Source organism: Symsagittifera roscoffensis, chromosome 2 (genome assembly GCF_963678635.1).
Source record: "Symsagittifera roscoffensis chromosome 2, txSymRosc1.1, whole genome shotgun sequence".
NCBI classification, from domain to species: domain Eukaryota; kingdom Metazoa; phylum Xenacoelomorpha; order Acoela; family Convolutidae; genus Symsagittifera; species Symsagittifera roscoffensis.
In genome coordinates this window covers 5,059,566-5,081,218 of record NC_087063.1, presented here as the reverse complement: position 1 = coordinate 5,081,218, position 21,653 = coordinate 5,059,566, and the positions used below count along the sequence as shown (strand labels likewise).

Below are 21,653 nucleotides of genomic sequence, written 5' to 3'. Positions count from 1 at the left end.
TAGCACTTCACACTCGCCACAGACAAACAACTAAACTTCTTTCTTTTGCTCTGTGCATAGATTTAATCTTAAAATTTTGTAATTTTTTTTCATCGGTATGTCATTTCGGAATTGTCATCCGGAAAGTCACCTTGTAGAGGAGGTTGATTTTAGATGGCCAGGTAAGCCTTGGATTTTTTGTCATGGCTTTTTTCGAAGTACATTTGTTCAGCGTTGTTGGAACCCCGTCTATCCTGTGCAATAGTGGTGGTATAAAGGAATGGTCCCTCTTTTTTGTGTTAAAGATTAGGATTGTTGTCTAACAGTTTAGCTAAACGAGTGAGCTGCTACAAAAGTTGGTTATTCAATTATTTCATACAAGAAGCGGTATATTATATTTAATAAAAAGTTGGCAATAGTTTGTCAGGAAGCACTTTGTAATTCTTCACTTTGTCGATAGAATTGCTTTGAATTCACTGAAATCCACTTTTCCGTCCTTGTTGAGGTCAGCCACTACAATCATCTCGTGGATTTCTTCGTCATTCGCTTCTATTCCAAGTTTGTCCAGTACACATTTCAACTCGTCTTCATCAATCACTCCGTCTGAATTTTGATCGAACAGTCTGAAAGCGAAAAATATTGTTTGAATTTAAAATGCTACATCAGTTCATATTTCTCAAAGGACTGTTTACCCTTGCGATAAGCAAGGTATTGCAATCGAGTACTAGACTTTTTTCCGTAAATAACGTTTTTCATATGTCTCTCTTCATCTGGACTCATTTCCTGGAAGCTTACTAACAACCAATTAACCGCTACAGATATATTTTGTGCTTGTTGAGATTTTAAAGATCTGTACTGTTCGAAATTTTTTGGTCGTTTGTAATTTTACCAACTCGATTTGTTAAAATTTCATTTTTTTTCTTTTCCTTTTTTTTCGGCTTGGTAGGTTTTTTTCTATATTATATCGGCTTAGGGGTCTCATGTTGCGCCGTTCCACGAGTGAAAATTTATGTGTGTGTGTTATGACGTTGAGGGGGACTTAATAACCCTCAAGTAATCTTAAATTTTTTTTGAATTTTATTTTTTTGGCTGAATAAGTTAAGGCCTATATTACATCGGATTATTGGCCTCATATTGCGTCGTTCAACGAGCAAACAAAGGGTGAGATGACTTGATAACATTTTATAAGTCTTCTTAATTTTTTTTCAGCTTAAAGGGTTTCTGCTAAGATATTTTCGGCTTTGTTACCACTTGGTAAATTTTCTTTGGATGCAAATTTTACATTCTATTGTCTTGGCTTGTTTTTTGTGTTTCATCCCTATTCATTTTCTAGTTATTTTCGACTAAGCGGTTTTCTTGTTTTGTATCGCAAGTGGTGACGTTGGCTGAGTCGATTATCTTGCGAATTGGACCTAAATCCAAATATGTCATCGGAACATTCTGTGCTCGTTGCGCAAGGGCAGCCAAAGCTCTCTCGAAACCAACATAAAATCGAAGAAAAGTTGAGTCGGTTAGTTTGCTGTACTATAATCGCATTTTGCTCCGATTTTGGTCATTTTTGCAAAAAAATCCAGAAATAGAAATTCTTTTCATTTTTTTTCGCATGTTCAGAATTTAAATTTTTGTCGTTTCTTTCAGCAAAGAAACAGGTCATAAGATGTCAAGTTAATTTTTATTTTTCAGTCTCTAAATGCTTCAAAATTTTGAATAGTTTTTTCTCTTAACACTAAGAGAAATTTTGGGAATCCAAATCTTGATCAAGAGAACTTTAATATAATATTAGTTGAACTCTTTAAGAGCTTTTTTGAGATATCTAAAATTAGACATAATTCCTTTGGAACAATATGAATGCCTGGCCGTGGTGAGAAACATGTCTTTAGATTTTGCTAGAAACTTATTTACCGCTAGAAGGCGGATTCGATCGAAAAGGAGGCTCAATGTATCTGATCTTGACCCTATCTGTCAACTTCACTATATTTTGAAGCGGAGGACGAAATCTTTATTAATTGTATCCTTATTTGAGTCTATGAAAAGAATCATAATGATGCATCTTTTCTCGCCAGCCATTCAGTTAAAACCGATTTTTAGTATATATATGTACCTGACATGGCCAAGCACAAGGTGTCATAGTTTGACTGGCAAAAAGTCAATCCTAACTTCCATCCCACAAGCAAGGTCAGAACCACACAACTTCATCTAATAACTCTTTTGCTGAATTCATGTTTGCGATAGCAAGTGTACGTGTAACAGGGAACTCTTTGTATTATATAATTTCTCTTAGAAATCTAACAAAAATACTTTGCTTCATTATAAAACCTGAATTTGCTCATGGCCCGTTTTCATTTGGTCTAGTGGTAAAACGAGAGCCTTGGGGTCCAAAGTTGTTTGGAAATTGATTTTTTTTTACTGGTAAACCGAATTGTGTGCCAATCATTTTTCGTCTTATCTTTTTCAGCTTACTTTCCAAAGCATACAGTTAAATGGCTTAATAGCTAAAAAAGTTTCAATAACTCAAAGCTTTTGGGCGCAATAGACGTCTATTCAAGTATTGTCGGCTTAGTTGCCGCTCGATAAATGTTTCTGAATGCTTATTTAACGTTGGCGATTATGTATCTCGACATGCTTTCCACAAATTGAACATAGATCGAGACAAACGTGGGAAATTTTTTCGTAGATACTTCGCGGCATTTTTTTGATATGTTTTTTTTTTTACTTATTGGATTCAGTCTAATTTTTTAGCACGCATGATGTTGATGAGTCGCAAGAGATACAGAGCTCAGCTTCGTCATTGTGTGTTAATTTAGATTAAGATCAATTATGTGAAAAAGGTAAAGCTTGCCTAATGTCAAAAATGAATATTTTATAGATATTAAAATTACCTGAATGCATTTTGAAGCTTAGTTTCGAAGTCGGTGGCAGAACGCCTTTGAGACATCATTTCGCGGAACTCCTCGAAATCGATTGACCCATTACTGTCCAGGTCAACAGACGAGATCATTTCCATGATTTGCTGCTCACTCACTTTTCGTCCTAGAGCAGACAGAACTTGCTTGATCTCGAGTGTCGTGATGCGGTCGTCGCCGTCTTTGTCAAACACTGTGAACACATCTCGCAGCTCCTCTTCCTGTTCTCTAGTTCCCGGTGGGTTTGGTGAAGTAGGGCTGTCGTTTGCTTCAGGTTTGGCCATTTTAGTAGTTGATTATGGTTTGCAAGATCTGAAATTTGAATATTGTTGAAGTTTTTTGTGATTTTTTACTGATTGCAGAAAAGGCTGTGTTGAAAATGTTGAAAAAGTTTCATCATTTGTTTCAAATCTCCGTGTGTGTACGAGTTGAAAGAATACCTATGCAATCACGGTTTGTTGGAGGAAAAGTGACCTTTCTATGAAGTGTAAAATGTCAACTTCTTACCTAGATTTAGTGAGTGTTTTGTGGCGAATATTCCAGTTGCAAGTTTGAATTATTAATATGGAATGCCTGGTTGTTTGCCGGCTAGGAGTAACGTTATATCTCGTTTTTCTTTTAACAGCACAAGTTAGTAGTTTCCTTGAATTGACTAAAGTGCTTTGCTCAATTGCATTATAGGTCTCTTGGTATCTGAACGTGCATATATTAAATTTAAGTCAAAGTTGTTGGATTTTGAATTGTTAACAGGAAGCGTTTGGGAATTAAACGAGCTGCAGTTGGCTAGTCGGGGTAAAATTTGAAGGAGAAATTTGCTTTATTGCTAGGAACTGCAAACTAAACTTTGAAATAATGAATTTCAATTTCTAAAGTTGAACAAATGCCGCGTACTTTCCCCTGGAGACGATTGTTTGGCGCCATTCAGAGGTGGTAAAAAGTGAGCTCATTAAGTTGGGTTTATACCAAACTGATCTTTAGGGAAAATAGGCGAAGAGATTTATAAAGTGCGGGTTCTAGTATTCAATAGAACCGCGATAATTGATAATACGTTATCCTCCTATATCTGAAATCTGAAGGTATTTTTTAAGCCTCTGGCAGTTTTTCAGCTCAACGTAAGACTGAATGTGAAATCTTTTGTATCAGAAAAAAAATATTAGTTGAGCAAGATCCGCAAGCGCCACAATTGTTTTGTATGATTCGGAGCTTAAAGTAAGTACAAAGCTTGCATTGAATTAAGAAATCACGACCCGCCCTGATTTTGACGCTAAGTAATGGATTAAAAGCAAGGGCATTTGCTGAGGAGAATTAATTCGGTATCCTTCATTTTGAAAAAGCAATTCTGACTGAGACTTCTGATGACGCAAAAACTTTTCAATTTAAACTCGCAATGGAATCTTTTCAGCTGAAGTTAGAGTTCTAATAGAATTAGAATGAGAGAGTAAAGCCAATCTGATTAGGTTGCGAAAAGAATTCATCTAAAATCTTTGGAAAGTTCAAATTTTTAGGACACGAAATTTTACAAGTTCTTCAGGTTTTTCTGCTCTGAATTACAATGAACTTGAGAAATTTGTAGGACAAGTACCGAGGAGATAAATTGCTATGGTTCTCTAATCAACGTCATTAAGTTTTTCTGTTTTTGAGTCCAAATAGAGAAGATAATTGCCCATTCCAGGACAGTTGGATCTGATTAAAGCCAAACAATGCTGGCTGAAGTGATCGATGGGATGACCCGGAGATTGGTAATTGCCTGGAAGTATTATGTATCTCAATTAGTAAGTTTTTAGTTCTTTAAGTCGGCTGATTTTCAAAACAGTAAATTTAGAAAATCTCACATGGTTGCTGTGCAAAAGCAGAGAATGCTGTGACCAGAAATTCACTGCAAAAAGTCCATCAAACATATATTTTTTTTCAAAATTTCAAGTGTTTTTTTTTTCATGCGTGTTGGGAGAATTTCTATTCTTTCAAAATTAGCTAGATATGCCCTAAACTACTTAAAATCAGAAATCGCCTTCTTTCTCTAATCGGCCTGATTATCAGCTTGGTGGTAAATTAGTCTGAATGCTTTGAAGTTCTTGATTCGCTGGGGATCGAAAAATAACGGTGGGTTTTGGAAAAAAAAGGTTTTACTTGGCTGGGTTTTCAAAATTATCAGTTTTCCTTCAACTGCGGATCAGTTCTGATTAATATTATGCCAAAATTGAGCCAAAAGTTTCCTTGAACATTAAAGTTATCCTGAAGTTTTAATAATTTATTGCGCTACCTTTTTTGGCTTTGAAAATGCAGTCTTTTTAATTTGGAGCTATTTTACTGGACGAAAACAAACCAGTCCCAGTATGAATCAGCTGAGCATATAAACTAGCCAAAATAATGAGTAATTATGCATCAGCTTCGAAAATCAGACAATTTTCAACTAAAGTGATTTAACTTTTGGTTGATTTTTAAGCTCTGCCCTTTTTTGGTTAGTTTTCACTTCGGCTGGTTTATTTTCACTTTTTCATTACATTAGGGATTATGAAAAGAAGCAGATATTCATTTGAAATTTGGTTATTAATTTTCTTTCGTTGTTGAGAGTAAAGTTTTCTGGGAGGGCGTTTTCTGAATTTTTAATTAAAAATTGATTCAGTACCTTCCTATTCTTTTTTGTAATACATTTTGTATGCAAAACCAATTGACAAATTTATAAAATGCCTGGGGTAGATTCAAGATTGGGTCGAGGATGAAGGGAAATGCGGTTGAACTGTTTAGTTTTTATGGATCATCTTTTGCAGCGGTTCCTTATTCTTCCATAGTGATCGGGGGCATGCCAGCAAGCACTATTGTTACCACCATTTCACCTCGGCTCTTTCTCCACATTCAAATCAAGAAACCCAAAAAAATGTTAATGAAAACATGGCGTCAATTTCTCGGGACCTGTATGTACTTAATCGGTACTATGAAGTTCTGGAAAGTAATATGCTACTTTAATGGATCCATGACTGTGACATTTAGGCAACCCATCCAAATTGTTTTAAAAGTACAGTTATTCTTGGAAATAGCCAAAGCGCTCAGTAAAAAGCTCACTTTGAGATGACACATACATCGGTGGTAGGCCAACGAGCCGAAGGGCCGACAAGTCTAAAATAGGATTACCATTCCAAAAAGCCGAAAATTTACATTGTTATGCAACAACAACAGATTGTCTCTGTTGCTATGCAATTGTTCCCTAGTTCTGATATAATTTACGTTTTTATGATGTAATTTTGCCAAATTTTTCTGTCTGATAGGCCTTTTTACCCCTCAATAAACCAAACAAGAGGTCGCCGACACCAAACTTTCAGAAGCACTCGGTCTGAAATGCCTGAATCAATTTCCTCTCAACATTTTGGACCTCTGGTCCTGCACCGCCTGCAAGAATACTTCCTTCTGAAAACATAATCCTTCAGAAGGTGAAAACATCTCCTGTCTTAACCTGGACATAGATAGCAAATTTATGACATGATACAGACCCGTATTGTTCCTTCCTTGGCTTTTAAAATATAAAAAGGGCTAATTCACCCATTTAAACAAAGCAACTCCCAGAACCACGAATCATCACGGTATCTTCACTTTACACCCTTAAGATTCCTTTTATCATTTCTCACTACGAACCGTTAGGCACACTAGACTTTGTAAAGTTTTGATATGGGCTGCCCTCGCAAATTTTGAAAACTCGTTTTTTACCTTGCTCTTTAGAGGTCGCTTCTTTTTGTCCTTTTTTTTTTTGCTTCCCCTGCCATGTTTGGCATTTCCGGTTTCACGTCTCTGTAATGCACTGCGGCTGGCCCAAAACCAAGTCCTGCTAGTAATTGCTCAACTCTTAGACGTGCAATGGCCACCTGAATAGTGAAGCCGTAATTCTTATCATTCAAAACCTTTTAACCTCTTGGACGCGCTTCTTCTTAAAAGAGGTAAACGAATTCATGGACACTCTTGACGAGGATAAGGTACGTGAAAATAATTATTTGGGTGATAGGTAGTGTTAATTTCACGTACCTTATCCTCGTCAAGAGTGTCCATTAATTCGTTTGCCTCTTTTAAAGAAGAAGCACGTTGAGTTTGAGTAATTTTTTTTTCTACTAATTACAACACGCTTCTAATATCAAACAGCAAGTAATCAAGTAAATTAGGCTGTATCAAAAATTTCATCATCAGTGATGATAAAAATTCTGAATTAAATCAAACAAGCGTGGAAAATAATTTAAATTGAAGCCAGCTCCTCGAATATTTTAAAAAAGCCAGTTTTCCTTACGTCAAATTTTCAAACTAACGCAAAAAAATAAAATTGTCCGAAATTTTACTATTATAAAAATCCATATTGCGTCAAACTTCATATAAAAGATAAACCAATATTTTTTTCTGCAGCTAATTTTTGATTTTACAGCCGCGAAAAAAAAACACGGCTTTTAAGTTTCAAAACGGTGTTTTTTACTAAATCAGCAATGTTTTATGCCATCAAAATGTAGTATGTTTTGTCGCATATTCCGAAGGCAATAATGAAAAAATTTCATCTGGTTGTTTTTGGTTCGAAGACTTTTATTCAAAGATTGATCTATCGATTTCTTGAATTGTCCGAAATTTTTAATATTATAAAAATCCATATTGCGTCAAACTTCATATAAAACATTAACCAATATTTTTTTCTGCAGCAAATTTTTTTGATTTTACAGCCGCGAAAAAAAACTGACGGCTTTTAAGTTTCAAAACGGTGTTTTTTACTAAATCAGCAATGTTTTATGCCATCAAAATGTAGTATGTTTTGTCGCATATTCCGAAGGCAATAATGAAAAAATTTCATCTGGTTGTTTTTGGTTCGAAGACTTTTATTCAAAGATTGATCTATCGATTTCTTGAATTGTCCGAAATTTTTAATATTATAAAAATCCATATTGCGTCAAACTTCATATAAAACATTAACCAATATTTTTTTCTGCAGCAAATTTTTTTGATTTTACAGCCGCGAAAAAAAACTGACGGCTTTTAAGTTTCAAAACGGTGTTTTTTACTAAATCAGCAATGTTTTATGCCATCAAAATGTAGTATGTTTTGTCGCATATTCCGAAGGCAATAATGAAAAAATTTCATCTGGTTGTTTTTGGTTCGAAGACTTTTATTCAAAGATTGATCTATCGATTTCTTGAATTGTCCGAAATTTTTAATATTATAAAAATCCATATTGCGTCAAACTTCATATAAAACATTAACCAATATTTTTTTCTGCAGCAAATTTTTTTGATTTTACAGCCGCGAAAAAAAAAACTGACGGCTTTTGATTTTCAAAACGGTGTTTTTACTAAATGAGCAATGTTTTATGCCATCAAAATGTAGTATGTTTTGTCGCATATTCCGAAGGCAATAATGAAGAAAATTCTATCTGGTTGTTTTTGGTTGGAAGATTTTTATCCAAAGATTGATCTATCGATTTTTTGAGTTTTGTTTTTAAGGGTCGATGAACGTAGTTCAGACTCTTATAGAAGTCCTGATGATTTTATTGTTTTCTTGCAAGAAAAGTCTAAAACATTTGTTCAGGCTCAATTTTACTGTTTCGTGGTTTGACTTTTGATTTTCTTGAGGCAAACTGTCCTATCGAACAGCGAAATTGTAAAGGGCACAAAAAACGTGATCGACTTCTAGTTTCGAAAGTGGATACAACTGTTCAGATTTCCCAGCGGAATTAAAACTTTATCTATTGATCCAGTTTTTTCAAATTGCGTGAATTGAATCAAAAGTGCTAATTCTAAATTGTTCCAGAAACTCAAAGAGTGTTTAGGGAATCTATCTTTTTATTCGTAAATAAAAAAGAAAAACAAGTGAGTATTTTGTTTACTTTGTTCATTAACTCTATTCCAACTGTCTGTTTTCTATGTTTTATTCATATTTGCCTGAAAGCTGAAACATATGTACTGATGAATAAAAATTGACAGATAAACATTTTATCGGTGTCGGAAAGTTGTCCTTTAAATTTCTTGTGGCTCATCCAGTTCAAACGAAATATCATCTGTTCCTTCTTTTAACTACTATTCAGCACAGTAGTTTATTGAAAGTTGGCAAAAAAATTGATTACTTAGCGTGGTTTTTTGTCCTATCAAATAGTCTTTTGGATCTTTGAGACCATGGGGCTAGAGCCTAGACCCACCTGTCTGAGGTTCTCAATCTGTGTGCTTGAAATGAGCTTACTATAAATAGTTTTCCCGTAAACCTTTGGATTAAGGTGCTTCTACACTTGCGATAAGAAAACATCTTGTTATCGTGTACTAGACTTTTTTCCCGAAAAAAACTCTCACCGGACTCGCACTATCGCACGACTCATCTCTATTACAACTTTACTGCAATAGGCATATTTTGCGCATGCTAGCGTTTTAAGTATCCGTCTTCTTTGAAATTTATTATTTATGTTGGTTGTATATTTTTCCAACTCGATTTGTTGAAATTTTACTTTTTTTTGGCTTAGTAGGTTTCGACTTATTTTATATCGACTTGGTGGCCTTTCATTGCGTCATTTTGGTGGCCTTTCATTGCGTCATGGCCGAAAAAAATATGTGTGTTTTTCAGGAGAAGGGGTTTTAAATTTTTTTTAGTTAACAACTTTTTTGATTTTTTTTTCGTATGAAAGACTTCTGCTCAGATTTTTTCGGCTTGGTTACCGCTTGGTAATTATAAATTAAATTCAATCAACCATCTGGCGACTTAACACAATTGCTTGAGACAGCAAATACTGGTTGTTGGAATCCGAACGCGACCTGTTTTTTGTAATTAAGAATTTTTGTGCTTTTTCTTACTATCGTCCGTCTGTTTATTTTTGCCAGCTTAGTTCCCATAGCCCAATTTGTCGAAGCTTCAGGTTTCTTCCAAGGTGCTGTAACACTGCTTGAGACGAAAAAGCCCAGGAGTTTGATTCCTGTCGAGACCTGTTTTTTTGGCAACGTTGATTTTTCGATTATTTTAGATTATAGTCTGTCTGCTTATTTTTGTCGGCTTAGTTCCGCAGAAAGGACTTTTTAAAAACAAATTGGCTTCTTTCTAGTATTCTGAAACTCATTGTAGAGTTTATAATGGTGCGTGTATTTTGCGGATATTTTGCGCATTTGTTGCATTTTTTATTGTCAAAAAGATTTTTGAAGTTTTTTTTTTCATTTGATTTTAATCACAGGTATTCGTTTTTTTATTGCGAATGGTTCGAAGATCAAGCTTCGCTTCTGTGTTGCATTTTCTATTAAACGTCAAATAGGAATAAATGAAGTTTTAATTGTGCGTTTCACGATCCTGAGTGAACTTTTTCAACGTTTTTTTCTTTCATTTTTTACGAGAGGGTTTTTCGACGTTTAAGCAGTGGTCGATCCGTCTTTTCTAAGACCACTCTCTATGGTTGCAAGACCAGACAAACATATTAGACTTCTAAATTGTTTTTGAGACAAGAGTGTTTTGTTGAAATTTTTTTTTATGTAAGCGAAGTGCGAGTTAAAACGTTGTGCAATTTGGGCTACGTTTGTCTTGGTTTAAATGTCCCAGTTTGGATTAAGTTCGGAAATTTGGTTGGTTTAAATTCAGATTGGATGAATGAATTCTGTCCGTTTGGGTTTCAATTCTAATGCTTCATTCGCCAGTCAAAATGGAAGCTCAATAAATCATCAGATGAACGCGCCCGCGGTGGCGCAAAATCAGGGCCATGGTCAAGGAGGCGACGACAGCGACAGTGACATTGAGGTTCTCAAAGAAGTCATGCCTGTCGCCTCTCGAGAATCGAGAAAGAACCCTCAAATCGCCCCCAAACCGACTAACCAGTCCGGTGCTATAAGACCTCACCATTGTTCGAGCGGAAAGCCGAGATACCAAAATCCCTCGAGTAATCCGAACGCAACGAGGGTTTCGCCGGTAGGGGCGAACAGCTATTCATTCTACACTGGTGCTAGCCGTGGAACTCCCACGATACAGATACTCAATGGATCGTACGAAAGGTAAGCCGCGCGAAAATTCAAAATAATTGAAGAAAGATTTTGTGGTTTCAACTTATTTCATTCAAAACGTACTATTAACCCTCCCACAAAGAAACAACGGAACCCGGCAGTGTAAATACATTAGCTGTTTTTAAACAAAATTGTCACAATTCGTTTTTTTCTGCCAATGAGTATAGTTCTTTTTGTATTTTTTCTTGCATTCTTGAATTAGATATTTTGATGAGCGAAACAAATTCCTTCAAGCATCAAAATTCCACAATTAATCAAAGTTGAACGAGAGTTTTGCCATTAGGGGTGAGAAGTTATTAAAAGGCTGAGGTTGCCTCTTTGAACACGACCATGAGTCAGCGTTTTGTCGGGTTAGTTTCTGCTGAATTTCATGTTCAGACTTTTGAAGAGTTTCATAGAATAGTAATGCTTGGGTGGTCTCTTAGGATGAGTAGACATAAGACAGTTTAGACGTTTTTAAGAGTCAATGAACGTAGTCCAGACTCTTATATAGGTCGTGATTTTTTTAGGATCAATTTTACTTTTTCGCGGTTTGACTTTTGAATTCGTTTTAATTTCAGTTCATTTCCTTTGTTAAACGAAGGGCAAACTCAACTATCGAACAGCAAAAGTGTAAATATCTCAAAATACGTGACTTACAGTTTCGAAAGTAGAATTTAATTTTCACGATTTCCAAGCGAAATAAATATTTTACTTATTGATCCAGTTTTTACACGAGCGTAGTGTGATAGTACGATGCAATTTTTTTCCAACCTAAGACGCAAATAAAAATGCTACTTTTGCTGGCCCTTTTGAAGTAGATGGCACCATCAGCAGTATAAAAACCTGTGCTTTGAAAGATGCTTTTTTAATTCTATAAGTGAAACGGAAAAAGCATATTGTTTCATACAATAGTATGATAATTACACTTGCGAAGCGAGTGTATTAGTATGAACCTTATTTTTACCCAACCTTAGTCGCAATTGTTGGTGCCACTTTACGGCACCTTTTCAGCTTTTTCATAGCATGTGCTTTGACATTCGAATAGTAATAAGTTAACAAAGTCGATGCATTTTTAATTCCTCAAATGAACCGAAGACAGTGATTTGTTTCAAAAAACATAATAAGTAAAGTTAGTATGGATGCCTTCAGTTTGTTTGTATTTTAATATATTTTTTGCAAAAATAAGTCTATTTGTATTTGGTGCCACTTTTGCTGAAACCTAATAACCTAATGGCAGTTTTTTAGAATATGTAGCTGCTTTATTCGTGACTAGTATTTGTGGGTTGTTAAGCTTCCGTAGCTGAGTGGATAATGCGTGAGACTCAAAACCTCTTGATTGCAGTAGGTCGCAGATTCGAATCTTACACGTAGCCGAGTTTTTGCTTATTCGAGGCTTATTTCTATTTTTTCTGATTTCACTTGATAGATCTGCTTTTTGATCGTGTTCTCGCAAGTGTTTGCGAAGCGCAGCCTCGCTTCTGTGTTAAAATCCCATTTAGGAAGTCTTCCAACTTGATATATTTCGCGAGATTTTTGAAATGCATTTTGGTTTAATATATTCTAATTTATTACCTGTAAAATTAGTTTGGTGTCATTTAGTTTATTACACTTCAATTTATCGTATGCAAAAATTGAGTTTATGTGCATTTTAAAGTTTTTATGCATCTGAATTTTTGCAGATTTCTCGCTCTTGTTTGCGAAATGACAGCTTCGTCGCTGTGTCTCAATTTACGTTAATTTAATCGAAAAAGAGCCAATCATAACTTTCTCCTGAAATTCGAAGAGCTTTTAGGGCATCTGTTTTTTCTTAGAAATTCGAAATTTCCAAGTGTCTGTTGGCTATGTTTCAGTTGCGGCCATTTTTTTGTAATATTTCAGTTGCGGCTATTTTTCTTAGAATTGTGAGGGCTTTGATATAGGCGATTTACGTAGCAAGTTGTCAAATCAGGTGCTAGACTTTTTTTCTTGTATACACTTAATTTAACAAAATCAAATCTGCTCAACTGGATCCTTCTTTCACGTGTGGTGCATTTGTATGTATGTGGTAAATTTGGACGTATGTGCTATGATGTTGGTTTCAAAACATTTCAAATTTATCGATGCTTCGGCCTTTTTGTTTTGTCTTAAATTCTGTCGCTATTTCGAATAGTTAAAAAAGGTTCTTAAGCTTTAGTTTTTACGAATATTGTTGAAGTTTTGGTTTATGAATGTAGTTCATGATGAAAGATTTGCATCGTGAAAACTGTCCCAAATATTGAAGTTTATGAGTTTTTTAGGTTTCGTCAATGCGGTTTCAAGTTTTGACTTTTTAGATGTAGCGTTTTATCTGTGCAAAAACTAATTTGTATAGTGAAATTTAGTTGTCAGTGTTTTCGCCATGCTTAATTATTGCCGTGATTCAAATTTTAAAAAATGGTCGAAAACATTCTCTGTGTTTTTGTGTTTTTCACTCCTAATGACACGAAATTTTTGAGCTTGTTCAATTGACGCTTGATTAAAAGGCAATTAACAGAAAAATTGGCGAAGTTTTTTTTTAATTGATTTACATGTTTTTCAATTTTTTTAAATTACTTTTCCTCAACCGTTCTGTTTAGAAAGTTATGCACACCTTGCACATCTACCGCCTACTTTTTTTCATCTTTTTTTAAAAACCGAAAAAGTTTTTAGTAGATTTGTTCCGACAAAAGGTGTGAAAGAACCTTCTGTTCAGTTGCTTATATTAACAAAACTGTAAGATGCTGAACTCCCGGCACCCTCGCTCCATATGATAAAAAAAACTATTCAGAGTAATGAGCGTAGTGAGTACTCATAAACATCTTGGTGATTTTTTGTGTTTTTTTTGGGAAAAAGATAATTATAAATTTTATTTCTATTTAAGTTACTTCATTTCCTTTGTTAAAAGGAAAGCAAACTCCACTAGTGAACAGCAAAAAATGTAAAGGTCATGAAAAACCTGATGGGCTCGTAATTTTGAAGATGGAGTTTAATTATCAGATTCCCCAGCGAAATAAAAGTTTTACTCATTGAACCAGTTTTCTCAAATCGGGTTGATTTATCAAAAAAGCACAAATCATAAATTGGGATCAAGTTAACATCCTCCCCCCCTCCCCCCTAATAGACCAAGTTAACATCCTCCACCCCAGCGTTAACATCCTCCACCCTTAAATTTGTCTAGCGCTGCATGTAAAATGCTCGATTCTGATTGGCTGAAAATCTAAACGTGTTTAGGGGGGAGGATGTTAACTTGGTCCATAAATTGTTTGTGAAATTCAAAGAGCTTCAAGGGAATATATTGTTTCATTAAATTTGGAAGTTGAACTTCTTTTAAAAAACAAGTCAGTTTTTTTTCTGTTTCCTTGTGTTCATTACTCTTTTCCTCCAACTGTCAGTTGTTATGTTTTCTCTTTTTTTTGTGAAGTTTATTGTAGTCAGAAAATTCTGTCCAACGGCTCATAGACCGGCCTGTTTTCAGCTGCTTTGTTACGTCACGAATGCTAAGTATCAAGTGTCAATGAACGAAATTAAGAAAAGTCTTATTTGTTTTGTTTTGAAAAAAGGCAAACTTTTTTGTTGCTTTTTGGTTTATTTAAGTTCAATTTAAATCTATTTGATAAAATGAAGGAAAGTTACCCTTTTTTGCTCGCCTATTACGAAGGCTAAAATGGCGCAAAACGAGAACGACGTCTAGTGAACGAAGATGTGGGTTTAATTTTCCAATTGGCTTTGTAATTAATAAAAAAAATTGTCAACCATAATAAATTGATCTCGAAGTTCATAAAAGCCATATATTTTTTCTTTGAAATTCGAATTTTCAATGTTTTTCCATTTTGCTTCAGCAGTAGTCAACCAGCGACTCAAGTGAACATCCAGATGACTCCCATCATTCTCAACCAGCAGCAGCAGCTTCGGTCGCCCCCCTCTTCTGCCGGAAACATGCACATGATGCAACAGCCTCCGAGGGGGAAGAACCTCCCCTCACCCAACGCCTCAACCTACTACAGTCAGAGTCATGCCACCCACTCTACGGCTGCTGCGAACAACGTGCAATTCAAACAAAACCAAAGGTGGTTATATTTTTTCTAAACTATGGCCTTTTATTCCGACCACATTTTCATTGAGACTAGTGCAGTGGCCGGAACATCTGTGCTGCTTGCTTAGCAATATTCTTTCTATGTCTGATGCAGCTTTATTATCCTTGCGATTAGCAAGGGTATTGCAACCCTGTATTAGGTTTTTTCCTCATTAATTAACTTTGATCGCATAATGGTCAATTTAAGAGGAAGGTAAATTCCGCGCTCGATGGCTGACACGCTCAATTTCTTGAAATTTTAATTAAAATTACCATCATTTAGGTAATAAATAGGTTGGGTTTGTTTCAGTTAGTAATAAACTTCTTGAAAAAATGACATTTATATTTAATGGCTTTTTTAAATAACATTTTTAATGACATATTGATTATCTGGTAGTTTTTAATCGGCTTGTTTTCTAAAGCATGTGTTTTATTTTAAATTAAACAGTTTTAAGTATAACTGAAAATTCTGTAGTTTGGTTAAGTAACTAGGTCTGGTTTTGATTTTTTTTATTAAACCGTTTTTTAAATAAAACGAGTTTGGCTTATGTTATATCGGCTAATTCAACTTATATTGCGTAGTTTTTATGGCAATATATGCTCTTGTGTGTTTCATCACAGATGAGTTGGAAAAGTTTTTGTAAATAGAAATTTTTATGTCTATAGTTTTGTTCTTGGCTCAACAATGGTCTACCCAAATTTTGTCGCCTTAATTGCTGCTCGGTAAAAGACTTTTCAAGTATTTTTTCAACTAACTTTTTCAAAAAATCCGCTTTTCGTCTCTTTCTATTCATTGTCTTGTAATGCAATGTTTTTACGAGTCGATGAACGCAGTTCAGAATCTTATATTACTCGCGCTGACTTACTTTTTTAGCGGTTTGACTTCTGATTTCTTTTTGAGTGCATTCTATTTAATTTGTTAAAACGCAGGCAAAATCCACTATCAAACAGCTAAAGTATAAAGGTCACGATAAAGGTCACGAAATTTAATTATCGAATTTTCCAGCGAATTGAAAGTTTTCCTATTAATTCATTTTCTCAAATGGGGTTACTTTTATCAAAAAGTGACAATCATAAATTGTTTTAGAAATTCAAAGCGCTTTAAGGGCATCTGTTTTTTGCATGGAAATTTCATAAATCGAGATTTTTTCAAAAAACAAGTCAGTTTTATTTTCTGTTTACTAGCGTTCATTGACTCTTTTCCAACTGTCTGTTGGCTATGTTTGTATGGCAAGTGTTGCGAAGCTCAGTTTCGCCTGTGTTGTTTTTTTTTTGCTCACGTAATCAGTTGAGCGAATTGTTTTAAAATTTTATTGTTTAAAATTTTTGAGTAGCATCTTATGTCGATATGCATAAATACTATGGACTGGTAGTCGAAAAATATCTGCTTGTCGGAAGTTATGTGATTGTAGATTTAAGAACATTTTGTTTTTTCAAGTAGATGTGTTCCAAGTAGATGTGTTTTTTTTTCAGTCGAAATTCCTTGAGCAATGAAACATATCAGTGCAATCAAACCAACAACAAATCTGCAAACTCATCATCATCATCATCAGCGGTTCAAGTTCAAAGACAGCAGGAGAAACAGGCGAATAGCTCGAGTGATCAGACTGCTCTGTGGAGTAAAGTACACAAGCTTTTGGCCTCCGGTCGCTACACCAGAGAAACTGTGCTATCCATTGTTAAGGAGAAAGGTAATTGAGCGTTTTAGCATAGTCTTCGGATCTGCTCTAAAATCTTTTTATCGCCTTTGAAAAAATATAGTAGGTTCTTTGCACAAGCAGATTACGATTCAGGTGTGCCTTTACGAAGCTGCCTTTTTCCGAAAACAAAAAGTAGTGATTTGAGAGCGAGACATCAAATCGGTGAAATTTGATGAAGTGAGAATCCAACGAAAGGCGTCTAAATCAGGGGGCGGGTTGGGTGGGGGGTAGGTGGTCCTTACCAACTACATGGTTCTGCCTTGGTATTATTTTTTGACATCCATTTAAGGCCAACCAACCCTAAATTATTTCTTAAGGCGCTTGTGGCGCCAATTTTTAAGATTAAGACCATTTATCCACGGGGCGAACCGCTGTTGTGCCCTTGTTTAAGAACTACATGCTATTTTTTTGGTTATTTTTCTGGGCTGGGTAATGTTGCTTCACCCTCAAATTTTTTGCTAAATTTGAAGGGCAGCGCGCGCTGAAAAACCGCATTTTTGACCTGTTTCAAAATATTGCCTGCGGCGCAAAATTTTTGGTTAAAATAGGGTCTTTATAGTGTTCTGGGAGCGTTCGGAAAATCAATTTAGTGGACCTAAAAAAATGTTCGACAAAATTTTTGAAAATCCGCTCTTCTCGAGAAAATCCTAGATCCGCCCAGGTCTAAAATAGGATTTAATAGCCGATTAAGTGTAAAGAAATAAAGTAAAGACATTTATTTAGGTCGTGTAAGTTTTTTTAGAAGAAGTCATAAAAGTTGTTCACCCGCAATTTTGATTTTTTTACGGTGTGACTTATGATTTCTTTTTACTTCAAGTTGACTATAATGGAAGGCACATTACGCTCTCGAGTTACAAAAATGCAAATGGTGCAAAAACATGAATGACTTTCATCTTCAAAATGGCTATCAATATCAGAACTCCCAACTGAATACAAAAAATCTTTTGACCCGATTTTTTCTGATTAGCTTGGTTTTATGAAAAAAATACCAATCATAGAGGATCTTTAAGGTTCCAAGAGCTTTAACGTATAAACTACAAATGTTTTCGACACATTATCGCTTTAATTATTTGTTGCCTCGCCTAATAGATGGCTTGAATTTTGACTCATGATTTTGATTTTAGACTAAAGGCTTTTAACTTATTTGAATCTGGAGATTATTGACTGGCTTTACTCTTATACTAGTGACTAGGAGTTCAGAGGTTCGAATACAGCGATTCAATAGCTTTTTTCGAAGCAACTTCTTTTTTTCTTAGTGTCTTGAAATATTTTTTTTGAATATTTTTATTTTTTCGTTGCCTGAGTCAGAGCGATGGTGGGTTGCTTCGCCTATGTAGATTGAGATCGCATCATAATGTTTCTTTTTGTTATCATCATATTACGGTAAATATAATATACTGTTTAGGTTTGAATTGTTTCTACGCCGTGCGAAACGATCGAACCGCTATACAATCCCCTTACAAGAATGGTCAGAACAATGATGTGATGAACCTCTTCAAGTGCTGCTTCTTTGAAACCTCAGACTCTCGTTTCTGTGACGAGAACTTCTCTGTGAACATGCTCTACATGAACCACATAGATTCCCATTTTTGGAAATCCGAATTTCTGCAACCAGACATACATACCACCACGTGCAAATCTTGTTTCATGCGCTTCCCAAACCACGAAACTCTGAGAACCCATGTTGATTTTTTCCATTCAAATGTAGTTGATCATAAGGGGAACTCACATGCGTGTCAAATCTGTGACTACACCTTCAGTAAGTCTGAGATTTACATGCGACACATGTTTGAGTTGCATGAAGTTTGCGAGACGCCTTATAAATGTCGCATCTGCAACTTTGCGACAAGTTTCTACGCGCAGTTAGTGTCGCATTTCAGAAACGAACATCAGAACAGCAAGTACTTCTTGTGCCGCTTCTGTTTTGGAGTCTTCACAACACCTGAGTTGTTTTGTGAGCATATGAGAGATCATTTGCCGAGGAAAAACAATGTAAAATGCACCAAGTGTCGATTGATTTTTGTGAAGCAATCGTCTTTACCGACAACAGGGGATAGTCTTTCAGAGGCTGGCAACCAAGCCGACCATTTGCGCTACCATCATCAAGGACTAGCAAAGCTAACCCAAGAAGACATGTACTCTGTGATGAATTCCAATGCTGCTCCTCAAATGATTATGAACAACAGCACATTCTCGCAAAATAGTGTTGCCAGAAGTCAGCAGCCGCGAGAGCAATTGCCAGCGAATCAGGGAATTAGTCTAGGATTTCAAAATTCTATATCAAGACCGCCTACACAACCGAACATCCAAAGAATTCCAGGACAGCTATTTGGAAACCAGAATCGACGTCCGTCTCTGCCTGCAAGTACGTGGGAACCGAATTCTATCGCCCAAACGGTGAACAGAGTCGCAAGTCAAGGCTACAATCATTTCCAGAACAGCCAAAGTAAAGAAAGAGCTCAGATTGTAGCCAATAACCTAATGGAGCGCTATGAGAAGCATGGGTACGCAAGACGGAATCAGTTTGCTAGGGCGCCAGTTCCGTATAACCCCACGCGCTTTGAAAGGCCTTCGGTTCCTGTCAGACCTATGCATGCTTTGCCGCAGATGCCAACACCAGTTTCGCAACAAGCTTATCGGCCGCCGCGGCAACAGCCTTATCAGTCGCTGCAGCTTCAAAATCAAACACAACAACAATTTACGGGTGTTGCGCAGCTTCCAAGAACTGGCCGACCTAGTAGCGTTGTTCAACCTACGAATCAAACTAAGGGGCTGAATAATACCAAGTACGCTAAATCGACACCAGATATCATGGTTACTGTAAAACCAGGCTGGACCTTGTTTCTCAAGTTTGACGGAGGCTTCGCAAAAGTGCGCGGTAAAATGAATCTATGGAGAGCAGGATTGCTCGAACGATGTTTAGAGTGCGGATCATATGTGAATGAGCCGAACAGACATTTCACGAAGTTGATGGACTGTAAGTTGTGTCCGTACTCAACATATTGTCCCAGAGCAGCAATTAATCATTTTGGCACAAAACATGGACTATCGAAATGGACAACTAATTTAAACACTCAGCCTGACAGTATGTTTACGGATCTAGATTGTAAATTAGACGACGGAGAAAAAATGAAATGTTTTTGTGGATTTGAAAGCGAATCGGGAACTAAATTTGCCTCTCATGTCTATTTCTGCAGGTTCGGAGAGTGCGATTTGCCTCAAAAAGACAAAACAGTTTCGCTTCCAGACGGCGGAACTATGAAACACAACAATGAAAAGTTCACTATTAAATGCTTGCCTTCTTGTGCTGTTGCGATCAGCTCTCTAGGGAAGTCGTACACGGAACGTCCCAAGAAAAGGATCAAGGCAGGCTACGTCAGAAGCAACTGTAATTCTTCGGTGCAGATTCAACCCAGTCCCAGTAAGTCAGTGTTACCAGAAGTGCCAAATGTCGTTGCGGAGTATAATGCATTACAAATGCGTGGTAATCATTCTTTGGAAACTCCAGGGTTCAGTAAATACGAGTCTCAAGCTACATGGAAAAGTAACACAAGTGTTGAAGTTGCAAAGGCAACGAAAACTAAGCCCAGAATACCATCAGTTAAAGGTCCAGATATAGAAGCGATTACGACATCTGAGTTTACTCGACTAAGTAAACAAGTCGATGTAAACTCCTCAAAAACTGTACATAATACAACGCAGCCTTCGGAGGAAACTTGTGAGAATCAGCTGGAGGCTTCTTATGATGACTTACTGCCAGTGCCTGGAGATGGAATGGACTCCAATGAGTTTGCAATCATTGTTCCAGAAGCAGCGCCTTTGAATGTAAATGTTCTTACAGGAAAAGAGGAACAACCGATCTATCCAATGGATATGTTCATGGTCCCTGCTCGACAAGAAGATGATTCTCCAAACAAATCACGTGACCAGGAGTGCGGAACTGTAGCTCAGAGCCCGGACTCACAGGATGACATCGAAGTAGTTCACGAAGTGTCGCCTCTTTTCGACGCAGTTTCAGTTCTGCCAGCTGAGCTGAGAATTGCTGTGTGCGATACGTTCACCCCAGACAAACCGAGTTACGAGAAGAAGACTAAACCGGAGAAATCAAATGACGTGCAATCAGTAGAGAAAGATCTGCAGACGAGTTTGGAAAACGGAAAACCCGAAACGATAGAAAAGGAAATGGAAGTTTCTCAGAATTCAGACAAAAGTGACAAGGAAAAGAATTCTTTGGTAGCTATGATTCAGGAGACAAATGCACAGCAAAATGAGCAGAAGGAAGATTCGACGCCTGAAGTTTTGCCAACAACAAAACGTACTGTAGTAGGGGGTTTCTTGGCCTCTTGTCTTAGTTCTGTACCCCCATCGTCACATGAACAAATCTCAGCGGGTCCGCCAAAGAAGAAAGCAAAAAAAGGACTAGATGCAATGATTTCAAACTTGCTCCAAAAGCAAACCAGTGCAGGTAGTTGAATCAATGAAAGAAACGATGTTTTTTTTTACAATTTTGTCAAAATCAGAATGTTAGTGTAGAGTATTGATACTTAAGTTTTGTGTACATTTGAGGCAGTTGTTCTGTGACAGACTATTAATGAGATAAACGTGGTGTTACTATTAAATTTATGGAGGAAATTGGTGTTAGGTAAAATTTATAGCTTAATTAATTGACTTTATAAACTTCTTCGCATTTACTTCTATTAAATTGTTCAAAATCAGATCTCTGTTAAGTTACATACAAGTGTTTATAGTGATCATAAATTAACATTTTTGTCTATTGAGGTTTTGACATTTAAGCTCAGTTGATGGATGATTTCTCATGTTACGTTAAAACAGTCGAGATTCCAACGAAAATAATTATCATTAGTTAAAGGATACAAGCATCTCGAGAAAACAGCTCTAGGTAACTGGTTCGAAGTTTTTTTGCCAATGTGTTTTGACATCCTTTTCAACAAAATTGTTTTAATTTGAGACAATCGTATGAAAATTTTGTTAGACCTATTTTTCCATATTTTTACTCAACATTGCTTGACAAAATTTTTTG

The 21,653-nt window shown here is 36.1% G+C and overlaps 2 protein-coding genes across 3 annotated transcripts; one reads left to right on the top strand and one right to left on the bottom strand.

Moving 5' to 3' along the window:
* Nucleotides 1–312: 312 nt before the first annotated feature.
* Nucleotides 313–4,465, bottom strand: LOC134839603 (neo-calmodulin-like). The gene is made up of 3 exons (XM_063855210.1): nucleotides 3,390–4,465; nucleotides 2,859–3,194; nucleotides 313–602 (listed from the first exon to the last, which is right to left on the bottom strand). Exons 2-3 carry the CDS (start codon nucleotides 3,164–3,166, stop codon nucleotides 425–427), a joined length of 486 nt encoding a protein of 161 aa, XP_063711280.1. The 5' UTR covers nucleotides 3,167–3,194; nucleotides 3,390–4,465; the 3' UTR covers nucleotides 313–424.
* A 5,984-nt stretch (nucleotides 4,466–10,449) lies between these two features.
* On the top strand, nucleotides 10,450–21,358 carry LOC134840123 (uncharacterized). Of its 2 annotated transcripts, none has more exons than XM_063855815.1 (4): nucleotides 10,450–10,852; nucleotides 14,683–14,907; nucleotides 16,386–16,603; nucleotides 18,018–21,358. In XM_063855815.1, the coding sequence occupies exons 1-4, from the start codon at nucleotides 10,455–10,457 to the stop codon at nucleotides 21,083–21,085; spliced, it is 3,909 nt and encodes a 1,302-aa protein (XP_063711885.1). In that variant the 5' UTR covers nucleotides 10,450–10,454; the 3' UTR covers nucleotides 21,086–21,358. The 2 variants fall into 2 exon arrangements, with proteins under 2 accessions (XP_063711885.1, XP_063711884.1); XM_063855814.1 differs by having other exon boundaries at nucleotides 14,680–14,907.
* The last annotated feature ends 295 nt before the right edge of the window (nucleotides 21,359–21,653 follow it).

What these genes read in the sequence shown, in the direction of transcription:
- LOC134839603 (XM_063855210.1), bottom strand. Translation starts at nt 3,166, where the DNA reads ATGGCCAAACCTGAAGCAAACGACAGCCCTACTTCACCAAACCCACCG. An exon ending in AAGCTTCAAAATGCATTCAG is followed by an intron (nt 603 to 2,858) that starts GTAATTTTAATA and finishes TTTCGCTTTCAG; the next exon opens with ACTGTTCGATCAAAATTCAG.
- LOC134840123 (XM_063855814.1), top strand. Translation starts at nt 10,455, where the DNA reads ATGAATTCTGTCCGTTTGGGTTTCAATTCTAATGCTTCATTCGCCAGT. An exon ending in CTCAATGGATCGTACGAAAG is followed by an intron (nt 10,853 to 14,679) that starts GTAAGCCGCGCG and finishes ATTTTGCTTCAG; the next exon opens with CAGTAGTCAACCAGCGACTC. An exon ending in ATCCATTGTTAAGGAGAAAG is followed by an intron (nt 16,604 to 18,017) that starts GTAATTGAGCGT and finishes TATACTGTTTAG; the next exon opens with GTTTGAATTGTTTCTACGCC.